The sequence below is a fragment of the Bos indicus x Bos taurus genome, chromosome 9 (genome assembly GCF_003369695.1).
Source record: "Bos indicus x Bos taurus breed Angus x Brahman F1 hybrid chromosome 9, Bos_hybrid_MaternalHap_v2.0, whole genome shotgun sequence".
NCBI lineage: Eukaryota > Metazoa > Chordata > Mammalia > Artiodactyla > Bovidae > Bos > Bos indicus x Bos taurus.
Genome location: NC_040084.1, coordinates 96718743 through 96731336, shown reverse-complemented (window position 1 = coordinate 96731336; position 12594 = coordinate 96718743). Strand labels below are relative to the sequence as shown.

The window sequence follows — 12594 nt, the reverse complement described above, 5'->3', positions numbered from 1 at the left end:
TAAAGTGGCAGCCGCCCACCGCAGTGAGGATCCTTCCATCCTCACCTGGGAAAGATGTCTGCCTGCTTCCCTTGCACTTGGATGCAGCCAGCGCCATCCTAAAGAGTACCCTCCACACCAATCACAGGCAGAAATAACAAATAAGACAAAAAGGCAGCAGAACAAGACCACACCTGCCTGCGTCTCCACTTGACCTACGTGTGGAGAGGACATGTTATTCTTTCCTCACAACCGGGTCAGGCAGTTGCAGGGTTCAAAGGCAGGAATGTCAAATTGTCCTTCTTGAAAGAGCAGGATGGGGAAATCCGGGAAAATCAGCACAAGGCAGCCCCAGCAGGTGCCGAGTCACGGGCTGCGGGTGGTAGCGGAGTCCAGCGATCAAGTTCGCGAACCCCCCAGATCCAGACAAGAACTCTGGCCGGAGACTGTGACTCACGCCACACCCGGGGAGCACGGCCAAAATCCAGTTCGTTTCCCTACAACACCTTAGCGAAAAGGTCGGCTGTGTGGGTGAGATATGAATCTATTAATTTCCTGGACGCTCAGTTTACTAAGAGAAAGATTAACAGGGCTGTGATACGTGAAAGCTCTCGGATTTCTCCCCGTGGGGGACATAGGAAGGATCGATTGTGGGGCCGGGTGAGGGAGCTACCCGCACACACGGGGGGATGCGACAGTAAATACAGCGACTCACCCGGGGATTCTTCCGGGGAGCAGCAGGGTTCAGGGGCCGGGGAAGCGCCTGGCTGGGAGCTGGTCCCACCAGCAGAGGTCTGGACCAGAGGCTGGTCCCCTTTCTAAAGTACACTCACCCTTTGACTTTTGGTCGGGGTTTTGCTGAGCTGGCTGCAGCCTCGCTCAGCGACGACCGAGCAGCGCAGGAAAGAACCTCGGGATCTCTCTGCTCGGAATCATGCCGACGGTGGACGACATCCTAGAGCACATCGGGGAATTCAACTTTTTCCAGAAACAAACGTTCTTCCTCCTCTGCCTGATCTCGGCCGCCTTCACCCCCATCTACGTGGGCATCGTCTTCCTGGGCTTCACCCCGGACCACCGCTGCCGGAGCCCGGGGGTGGCGGAGCTGAGCCGGCGATGCGGCTGGAGCCTGGCAGAGGAGCTCAACTACACGGTGCCGGGCCCGGGACCCGAGGGCCAGTGCCTCCGCTACGAGGTGGACTGGAACCAGAGCACCCTTGGCTGCCTGGACCCGCTGGCCAGCCTGGCTACCAATGGCAGCCCCCTGCCCCTGGGCCCCTGCGAGCAGGGCTGGGTGTACGACACGCCCGGCTCCTCCATCGTGACCGAGGTAGGTGACCGTGGGACTTAAAGAGATGGAGAAAACAAACAGCGCAGCTTTCCTTAAGGAAGAACCCGGGGAAGCCCAGACGTGGAGTCAAAGAATCTCATAAAATTCTTGTTTCCAACCGAAACATGCCGCCTCTTACTTGTCTAGAGCGTGAGTTAGTTGAAACTTCAAATTATGGCCATAATTATTCTAGTGTATGCAAGTATCAGTATAAGAAATAAACAAAAACATATCAGAATTCCTGGAAATAATGCCAGGAAAGGGGAAATTTCAAAGCCTCAGGCTGAATTTCTGGAAGCTGTACCCTCCATCTGCCCTCATATGAATGGACAGACACGCAACAGCTCGTAGAACTCACCTGATTGGGGCCTTACTGTGATACAATGTACTTTTCTCTCAATGGTTAACTTTCTTCTCTTTAGTTTGCTCAAAGTATGCATGTCAAACCATTTGGGGTTGGAGCTTTTGCTATGGTACTATAGTTTATTAAAAACCACACTTGACATTCCTACACTTGCCCTTCCCTGGTGGCTCAGAGGGTAAAGAATCTGCCTGCAGTGCAGGAGACCTGGGTTTGAGCCCTGGGTTGGGAAGATCCCCTGGAGAAGGAAATGGCAACCCAGTCCAGTATTCTCACTTAGAGAATTCCATGGACAGAGGAGACTGGCAGGCTACAGTCCATGGAGTCGCAAAAAGTCGGACACAACTGAGCACTAACACACACACACAGTTGACATACATCTGATTGTGAGGCCTCTTTTCCATAAAAAGGAAAAAAATGGAGGCTTGATGTTTAAAAAAAAATTATTGGAGTAGAGCCAATTTACAATATTGTGTTAGTTTCAAGTGTGCAGCAAAGTAAATCACTTATACATATATATACATTCACTCTTTAGATTTTTTTCCCACATAGACTATTGCATAATATTGAGTAGAGATCCCTGTGCTCTGTAGTAGGTTCCTGTTAGTTGTCTATTTTATATACAATAATGAGACATGATTTTATTGGAGGCAAAGGAAAATAAGGGGACAAGATTATTCTACAAAGAAAGCCAGGTGCTTGGCTTAACTTAAAAGGACCACTTGGACTATATGAAGATACTCTGTGTGAACAGACATTTAGGTAGAAGAGCCTTTTCTAAGGATCTAAAGTGGTCTGACAGTTACATGAAACGTGAAGGATTGAAGATTTAACACCGTACAATTTTTAAGAGGCCTTACAACTTGGCTCATCTCACTCATTCATACAGAGATGAGGAAACTGAGATCCAGGGCAGAGAAAAATTTTACCCCAGACAGTGAGAAGGCCTTCCCAGGTGGCTCAGGGGTAAAGACTCTGCCTCCCAATGAAGGAGACACAGGGGATATGGGTTCAATCCCTAGGTAAGGAAGATCCCTCGGAGGAGAGAATGGCAACCCACTCCAGTATTCTTGCCTGGGAAATCCCACGGACAGAAGAGCCTGGCGGGCTACAGTCCACAAGATTGCAAAGAGCTGGACATGACTGAGCCACTGAGCACGCAACGCACACACAGAGAGAGAAAGTTAGTTTTAAGCCCTAGAAACCGCATCTCCCAAACTCCAGGCCGGCACTGGTGACTCCTACAACACTGCCTCTTGTTCCAAATGAGAGCAAGGGCCACAGCCCTGAGCAAGATGCTAATTCCCCTACTTTAAAGAGACACCAAACTGCCCAACTTCCTTGAGGCAGCACTTGTAATGTGTCCACACACCTATTGCCTCTGTGCATTAAAATTAGAAAGAGGAATGGTTCGTGCACAAGTAATTACCTAATTTCAGCTGATTTAGCCAAAATCAAGTTTAGCCTGATGACATACCACCAGATAGAAAGCTAAACAGGCTGCTGGTCAAATCTTCAGGTTGTGTAAAGAAAATTAACGCAAGCAAGGAAAGAGTTGGGTTATTGTCATCCAGATACTCAGTGCAATACAACGAGTGCCTCCCGTGTCCCCTGGGCTGAGTCGCATCTAACAGGACTTGTTTTCTTTCTCTCCCAACTCGGGACCCCTGCGGCCCCTCGCAGTTTAACCTAGTGTGTGCCGACTCCTGGATGCTGGACCTGTTTCAGTCGGCGGTGAACGTAGGATTTTTTATCGGTTCTATGAGTATCGGCTACATAGCAGACAGGTAGGTGTGCCACAGAAGTGGCGGAATTGAAACCCTCAGAGGAGAGCACCCGCCCCCGCTTGAATGCCCTCCTGCCCCACAGCACACCGGCCACGCTTCCCTGGATGGTCACGACAGTCTTAGAGTTCTCCTGCCACTCCGATAGCATGACCACTGTCTGTATTTTCTCATTCTGGGGGCTCATTGAAGGATGTTTCATCATCGGGTAGCAGTGTTTCCTTGTGGGCTGTCCAGAAGCTGAGGGTGAGATGGGAGAGATGACAGATGAAAGATGACTGGACCCCTTTCGTAATCCCGACTCTTCCTTTGGCTTCCTGCCATCCCCCTGGTCATGCACCTTCGGGGCTTCTTCCCTCTTCCCTCTCAAGTCCCAGAGCCAGGTAGAATCTCACTATTGTTCTCACCTGAGCCCAAGGGGGTGCAGGATTCCTGAATCGGGGCCCCAGAGCCAGATGTAATTGTTGAGTTGGCCAGAAACTTCCTTTGTGTTTTCCCTTCTGATCTTACAGAAAACTTTGAATGAACCTTTTGGTTAACCCAATATATGTGTGGAAGTACAATATAACACTGAAAGGGAAGCAGGGTCTCCACACTGACAGAGGTAAATATTCGATTCCATGATGTCACATCCCAAGAGATAAATGAAGGGAGACTTCTCCAGGTGGGGCGCATGGCCGGTGGTCCTCTCACTTGGGTCTGAATCTTCAGGAGCTTGGTTTCAGTGGCTTGTACCAATCCAGCTCTTCCTGGGTCTCTTATTTATCCATCGTTTTGTAATCCCACATTCACTGTGCTGAAAGTTGCTCATAATGTGCATCTTTACTCATTGATCTAATTGATCAATGATCAATTAGACATTGTTAGGAGTCCCCTAAAGAGAAAGGAAAAGGAGGGCTTCCCTGGTGGCTCAGGCAGTAGAGAATCTACCTGCAATGTAGGAGACCAAGGTTCTATCCCTGGGTCAGGAAGAGCCCCTGGAGAAGGGCATGCCAACCCACTCCAGTATTCTTGCCTGGAGAATCCCATGGACAGAGGAGCCTGGTGGGCTACAGCCTATGGGGTCACAAAGAGTTGGACATTACTGAGTGACTAACAAAGGGAAAGGAACAAAAAATCGGCTCTATACTTGGTGAGCACCTTAGCTAATTTGGCCATCAGAGCTATAATGTCTGGGTGTGTTTTGTACGCCAGGCAGTGTGCGCAACATTTTAAACAGTATCATCCTCTTAAATTGTTAGTCCGCTAGTGAGATAACACTGCATAACTGAGCAATGCCTATATAGTCTCATAACTTATTATAAACTACACGTTTAATTCTGAAATAAATGGTAAATATGGCTGCTGCCTTCTCCAACTCTATCTTTGGTACAGATAAACCCACACCTGTCAGTTTAATATGAAACGTAGGTGGGACATTTTGTCTGATGATACTGCGTTGTCTGTCTGGATTAAAACCAGCAAATGTGTTAAAGATGAATCAGGCTGGCTGAGTCAGTCACACCTCAGGAGCATCTGAATGTTCACGGCCAGGACTCCCTGTGGCCACAGGCAGGAGGGGAGTGACAGAGAGGGCACTAGGTCTGAGGCAGCCCCGGGCCTCGTGCCTCTTCTGGAACTGCCTGTGCACCTTCTTCCAGAGGCTCTTCTTGGGACTCTGTGTGGCGAAGAGGCTGGTGAGGTGCAGGGGACATTTGCTTTCACTAGTATTGCCACTGAACTGAGAGCGGTGGTTTGGAGATGACCCTTTAAGAAGGAAGAAGCACCCTAACGAGGGCGGTCCAGAGTCCACCCTGCTCCAGCGTGTGGCTCTTCGGGTCCCTGGCCCCTGGCTCCCTCTCCACTCCCGCCTGCACTGGAGAGAGCAGACTCTAACACTCAACTCGCCAGCACAGAAGTGAACAAACAGGTGACTGAGCTTCACAGTTGGTTAAATAAATGAGTTAATTATTCCCGTCCCACTCAGAGAGTAGGAACCGGGTTATAATTCTCTCCTGACGGTGCATTCCTGATTTACAATCCCTGGGTGATTATCCACCTTCTCAAATGACCTCATCATTTTGTTCCTTTTGTTGAAATCTCCTGTGTAAAGCTAATGAGTCATCATTCTTCCCCCCGCAAGCTGTGCACATCCCTTTATTTCTTTTTCTTAAACTGTCTGAAGTCTGGTTGGTTATTACCCCTTTCTCCTCTGCTGTGTGCAGATAAGGGTATGGAATGAAGTGACCGCCAGAGGGGTCCAATGAGGACGCTCTATTTTTGCACACCCAACACCTGTTTCTGCACAACTCTCAGGTTTTATACAATGGGACAAGAATCTCATGGGAACCCATTTGATGCTACAGATTAAACAAAATAGATTGCGATAAGGAATTTTAAAAATATGACCTGACAGCTGAAGGGGTGAGGAGTCTTTTAAGAGCTACAGTGTCTTTTAGAAGAAAGCCAGGAACACAAAGCCAGACTTCTGAGGGTCAGCTTTGCAACCCTCCGGTGGGAGGGAGGGAGGAAATATGCTAGAGACTTTGGAAATGAGTCTTTCGTAACGTGTCCCATTTGTTTCATCATCCAAACCGCCTAAAGAACGATGTGAGAATCACCTGACGTAAAAAAGTAATCGATCAGTGACTCCAGGGTTTTTACTCCAGTGATCAGTCATTTAATGTCAGGCTTGTAAATGTTTTATTTTATTTTTTTATTTTTGACCATGGGATCTTAGTCCCCTGACCAGGGATCAAACCCATGCCTCTTGCTTTGGATGGAAGGCAGAGTCTTAACCACTAGATTATCAGAGAAGTCCCATCAGGCTTATGAATGTTTAACAACTGACTCTCTAAAGGAGAAAGGCCTGACCTGTAGAGTTTGCCGATCTCCATGCTATCCATGCTCCCATTGTGGTCCATTTCAAGCTACCAAAGTGAGGTCATGGAACACAGAGTTGGAGAAATATGCACCATCCTATGGCATTTCCACCATACAAATATAACAACAAGATGTAAAAGACCTCATGAGCATAGATAAATACTCAAACATAGTAAAATAATTAGAAAGAGGTGGTTTGCATATTTACTACACTAGCTTTTAACGCAATTTACTTTAGAGTAAGTGTATACTTTCATTTTTCATAATGGTGCATTTAACACTCAGCTCACAAATTTTCTGAAAGTCTATCAGTCAGTTCTCGAGAGTCACCACTACGCCGTTCAAATTTCAAAATGGAACCAGATCCAAACAGAATCAGAGTCCCAGTGGGTTGCAGTCAAGCTCACCCAGCTCTGCAGAATCTTCCAAACCAAGCTGCCCCTACCTCCTATGTGCCAGTCATTGTACGTCATGGTGTGCTATATCTCACTAGGATCCTAACAGCCTTGAAGAGGGGAGTTATTGTCCACAGTTCGCACAGGAGGAGACTGAGGCTCAGTGAAATGAAAGCACGCTTCCCAAATGCTAACGTGCATGTCAACCACCTGGAGGGTTTGTTAGAATTACGATTCTGATCCAGTGGGTCTGGAGTGGGCCTGAGGATCTGCCTTTCAAACCACCCGCTGGCGATACTCATATCCCCAGGCCACAGTCGGAGTGGCAAGTAGCTAAAGGATTTATGAAGCCAGCGGTACAGGAGTCCACCCACTCCCTTTGATTTTCTCTCTTTCTTTCATTTAACCACTTAAGTGGTTCTGTTGTAGGAGGGCAGGAAGGTGGGGATGTCTCAAACCAGTCTCCCGAACCTCCAGAATTTCTTCCAGCCCTGCCTTACTGTTTTAATCGCCTTGTGTCTGTCTGTGAAATTGTCCCCTAGTGAACTGCATTAGTAGATTCGAGTTTCTGAAGGTTCCCACGCTCTGAGTGTCAAATGGTGAATGCCCCCTCTCATCAGCCATGGGATTTTGTCACCTAGGGGAGCACGACTGGGGTGCTTTGTGGTCACCCGAGTCAACTTTGGAAGTTGAAGAAATCTCCTTTGAACACGTGCTTATAAATTCTTTGAGGATAAGTGAAGGGGGTTGGGTAGGAGAACGTGGAAAGAAAGGCTAAAACGTTGTGTTGAGTTGTGACTTTGGAAGGCTGTGGATAAAAGGCTAAGAGGGTATACGTTTACAGTGGGGAACAGTTGACTGAGAATTCAAAAATGATGTAGTCAACACAGAATTTTAAGAAGTTTGGCAATTTACATCAATTCCCAATGGGACTGCTTGATCTTTAAGTTTCAGATTTAAAGCATTAATAATACCCATAAGACAGCTCACGGGATAAGGCTCAGAATATTATCTATAGCCCTTGAGAAAGAGCTAAAGGTCTTGACTGTGCTTAATGATGACATTATTATTTAGTCTCCTTTGGCTGCTGTCCTTTGTTTCTGCATTTCTCACTTCTCTGATTTAACTCATTCTTTGACTAAAGTTTTCTGCAGACAGGATGCAGGCAGAGGGCATGGTGGTGTGGGGTGGGGGCAGGAAGCATACGGTCTTGTTCTGTTTCCGTAAAAGACAAGGTTAAGCCCGGGTTCCACGTTTTCCTCTACTCTGTACTGAGACACTCCCAGGTCCTTAAAGCAATGAAACCCAAGTCCCCATAATAAAATGTACAGGAGCTCTCCGGCTAGGGGACTCCACGACAAAGGCCTAAGGGACGGGAACACATGAGGTGAGGGCATAAACAACCGTTTCCATGGAGACACACAAATACCACGAAGTCCAAAGGCAGTGTTGAAAATGGATACGGAAATTCACCGAACACTGAGTTTTGTTTTTTCTAAAGCAAAAGCTCCTGGGTGGGCAGTTGAGTCTGTTCATGGAGAGGCCCAGCTCATGTGATGATGGAAGGCTTAGATAGGCCCTTGGGGCATTCAGGACCGGGGGGCTCGAAGAATCTCCCCTCCCTGAGTACCCTCCGCAGTGTGGGGCTGAGAGTTTCTGCAGCCCAGAAAGGGTCTCGCTGTTTACGTATCATGCCAACAGAACAGACCCGAAGTCAGGGATTCTCTTGGAGGGAGTCAGTCTGTACCTCTTGAATTTCCATCCTTCAGAGTTGACCCCCACTTTAGTTAGAGTTCCATAGCTTGTGTGAATTTTCTACAACCTTCGTGAATCTAATCTGATGCCATTCCTTCTCTTTGTTTTCTCTTCACAGGTTTGGCCGTAAGCTCTGCCTCTTGATTACAATCCTCATAAACGCTTCATCTGGAGTGCTCATGGCCATCTCCCCAAACTACACATGGATGCTAATTTTTCGCTTGATCCAAGGACTGGTCAGCAAAGCATGCTGGTTAATAGGCTACATCCTGAGTAAGAACACTTGTGATTTTAGCTGTGGGAACAAAGGTTGGCTGGCAAAATAGTCAGTCTGGTGGGGGAAGCTACACAGAAAACTGGACTCAGCTTCCAGACAACGTTGAAAGATTTTTCTTTCTGTATCAAAAGAATTTCTAAAATCTTTTCACTAGACTCATTCTACATTCCTCCTAGAAAGAAAACAATGCAACAGGAATGCCATCCAAATTCTTGTATAATGCTTTAGGAATTTTTGTTTTCTGTACCCTAGGGTGTTCCATAGAGAGAAAATCGAGCCTACCAGGCTCTTCTGATTGTTGTTCTGTCACTAAGTCACGTCTGACTCTTTGCGACCCCATGGGTTCCAGTACACCAGGCTTCCCTGTCCTTCACTATCTCCCAGAGCTTGCTCAAACTCATGTCCATTGAGTTGGTGATGCCATCCAACCATCTCATCCTCCATCGTCCCCTTCTCCTCTTGTCCTCAATCTTCCCCAGCATCAGGGTCTTTTCCATCAAGTTGGCTCTTCAAATCAGGTGGCCAAAGAAGTAGAGCTTCTGCTTTGGTCCTTCTGATGGATATTCAGAGTTGATTTCCTTTAGGATTGACTGGTGTGAACCCCATGAACTTTAGTACCAGGCTCTACAGAGAGAATATTCAATGGGAAACATGCTAGATTTATAAGAGACTTTATTAGTTTGAGTACATCCACTCTAGCAAACCACAGTTATCCTCAAATTATATGCAAGGAAACTGAGGATGCAAGTACTGTGGTCAATCTTGGGCCCTCAGCAAGCCACTTGTGGGACCAGGAATATCATTTACATCCTACCCATTAGGAGCCAGAGCTATGCTTAAGCTCCATGGATTATAGGAGAATATTTGCATTATAACAGCAGGGCATCTTTAAAGTGATATTAAGAAGACTTACCACCACACTTAGATCTTGGGAATTCACTTCATCATTGCTTTTCTTTTGGGCACATTCAAGTAGCATCCACACAAAGGGAAACAGACTCTGAAATTTAAATAATAATAATAAATCTCTCATTTCACACAAGAAAACTAGAATATCTGTGCTTAAAAATTGGCCCAGGAGAGGGGCCAATAAATCTGGGGGATTCTATGAGATGAGGAGGAAATGGCGCCTTTAATACTTTTATGTCCCTGTCACGGTAGTCCCCTGATCTATGTGAGGACAATAAAGAGATGAATGCATGCGGTTATTTGATGAGAAACTTGGTTTCTGAAGACATGACATCGAAATACGTAGCATTTGAATGTAGATTTTGGCCTCTTCTCAGTAATTTCTCCTCCAGTCCCTCCAGTGTTCTTATGGTGCTCTTGCCATGTGCCCTTTTTCTACTTTTCTTTTCTACTTGCTACCCCAAGACCTCATCCATGACCCCAACCACTTTGAAGGACAGATGTTTCCATTTATTATGTACACAATTTCATCTCTCTTTGTAAGTACTTTTGGATAGTTCACAGTACTTCATAGAAATAATTTCAGAGAACATTTCTATTTGGTTTATAAATAGCTGAAATCTTTAACATGATAACCAAACATTTAAGCAAAACTCTGTGGTTCATGGAATATCTGGCATGTCAATTTTAGAATATCTGTGATATAAAAATGACTATTTCCTAAATCCATGTACCATAGACTTCATACATCTGTCATGGTATATGGCGTAGGATAAGGCAATAATTATACCACGTGCAGTGTTATGCCTTTAAACCAGCTCTTAGAGAATAAAAAACCTGATTCATAGGGTTTTCCAATTTCTAAGTTGTGAATACTCACACCATGACTGATTTTAAGATACCAATGGGTTAAAAATCAGCTTGCAAAATTCCTAAAAATTTAAAAATTAGGTCTTGCCAGTCAGTACTAGCTGACTTCGGTCAACTTGGAAACCCACCCCCTAGGTTTTCAAGCCATTTGCACACATTAACACGATGGCCAAGAAAATGTTTAACTCATGTAAGAGGACATGAGCTATTATACTGAGCTATTCATTTACATGAAAATCATCTATGCTCTAAATTCAATGCTTACTCCATGTAATGTGGGATTATGAGATTTTATATTAACACAATAGCAATAATCATAACAGAATAGGTCCCAAAGGACATTTAAATGTTTCCTAAGAGCTGTATAGAAAATTCTGGAGCTTGGACCACGTTTTCGAGGTTGGCGTTCTAGTTGTCCTATCGTTGGATCGCCAGCTTACTGTCGTACTGACCGGTGCTGACCCTTTGGGTTTTCTCCACAGTTACAGAATTTGTCGGGCTGAGATACCGGAGGACAGTGGGGATTTTCTACCAAGTGGCCTTCACGATTGGACTACTCGTGCTTGCTGGGGTGGCCTATGTGCTTCCGCACTGGAGATGGCTTCAGTTCACCGTGACTCTGCCCAACTTCTGCTTCTTGCTGTATTACTGGTGAGTCCACGTGGAACAAAAAGGAAAGAAACTGAAATACTACCTTTAGCTAAAAAGGCTGTCTGCCCCAGTGCACACCATCCATCCAGCCTAAGATGTCCGTCACTCTTCTGTTTCACGGGAAACCCAGCTTCAGGGCTGAAAATGACAAGTTCCCACCTGTCTCGCCCTCTGGAATTCAAATGTCCTTTCACTTTGAACAAAGAGCTTTATGACTTGGATCTCACATTTTCACAGTATTTATGTGGTTTTTAAAATTAGCTTCTAGTGGCCGTAACACCCTTGGAAGAGACTGACAATATTACTGTTCTTACTCCGCCTCTCCTCAGAAGAGACTTCAAGATGGAGAAGGTGAAGGGTGACGCTGTTGTCACCACTTGGCCTGCCGGGTCCGGAGCAGACATCCCCAGTCAATCATAGCAGTTTTTATCCCAGATTAGGCCAATGTGGCACCCCAGTCAGACCATACCAATCAATCAGAGTTACCAGAGCAAGTGAAATGTCAGTCGTTCCTGCCCAAGGGAAACATGCAAATAGCAGAAGCTCTCAAAAACTCCTAATGTGAGGTTACCTGAGATAAAGTAAGAAGGGTGCTGGATTATCAATCAAATCTCCTTTGCAAAAACCCACTTATTTAGTTCCTGGACATAGCTACCTGTTCTTCCCAAAGGTGCCTTGTCCAAGGATTGAACATCTAAACCCTTTCTAGGAAGCCTGTTTCTCCTCCAAAAGCCAGTAACATTCTGAGGGTGATTCTTAGCTCCTTCCCTCTATCCTTTCTACCCCCTTTCTATCTCTGAATCCACCCCCTTTTTTTTTTCCTGTTAGGAACTCATTAAAAAAAACTCATTTTTTCTCATTAGGAACTCATGATTTATTGCCTGGCTTTCTGGACAGATTCATAACTGGTCTCTTTGGCATCAGCTTCCCCATCCTCTAGTCCATGCTTCACATTGCATTGAAAAAATCCAGATCTAGCTCATTCCTCTTCAGCTTAAATATTTTTCAACAGTCTTATTCTCTTCAGAATAAAGACCTAATGCTTTAGCATGACAGGAAAGGGCCAGCTGTCATCCAAGTTCTGACCATCTCTGAAGCACTTCTTGCCACTTTTACTCAATTGAGTCCCATTTAGTTTTCTTACAATTCCACAAGCCCCACAATAGAACTGCTTTTTCAAAAGATCACTCAAGATGAAGAGTAGAAAACAGGTGTTTGGGCTGTTTTGTTTTCTTCAGATAAATATTCAGAAGTGGGATTTCTGGATAATACAGTAGTTCTATTTCTAATATTTTTTTAAGGAATCTCTATACCGTTCTCCATGGTGGCTGCACAAAGTATATCCCCACCAATAGTTCACCAGGATTCCCTTTTCTCCATATCCTCACCAGTACTTGCTATTTCTTGTCTTTTTGATAACG

At 45.6% G+C, this 12594-nt stretch overlaps 1 protein-coding gene across 2 annotated transcripts in view; it reads left to right on the top strand.

The window, feature by feature from the left end:
* The first annotated feature begins 246 nt into the window (after window positions 1-246).
* Window positions 247-12594, top strand: part of SLC22A2 (solute carrier family 22 member 2) — a 32790-nt gene continuing 20442 nt past the window's right edge. The window contains exons 1-4 of one of the 2 annotated variants that reach the window (XM_027551984.1): window positions 247-1309; window positions 3354-3457; window positions 8585-8739; window positions 11005-11173. In XM_027551984.1, coding sequence (XP_027407785.1) covers window positions 914-1309; window positions 3354-3457; window positions 8585-8739; window positions 11005-11173 — 824 coding nt within the window. In that variant the 5' untranslated portion in view covers window positions 247-913. The remainder of the gene's footprint in view (window positions 1310-3353; window positions 3458-8584; window positions 8740-11004; window positions 11174-12594) is intronic. The other variant, XM_027551983.1, reaches the window with a different exon arrangement.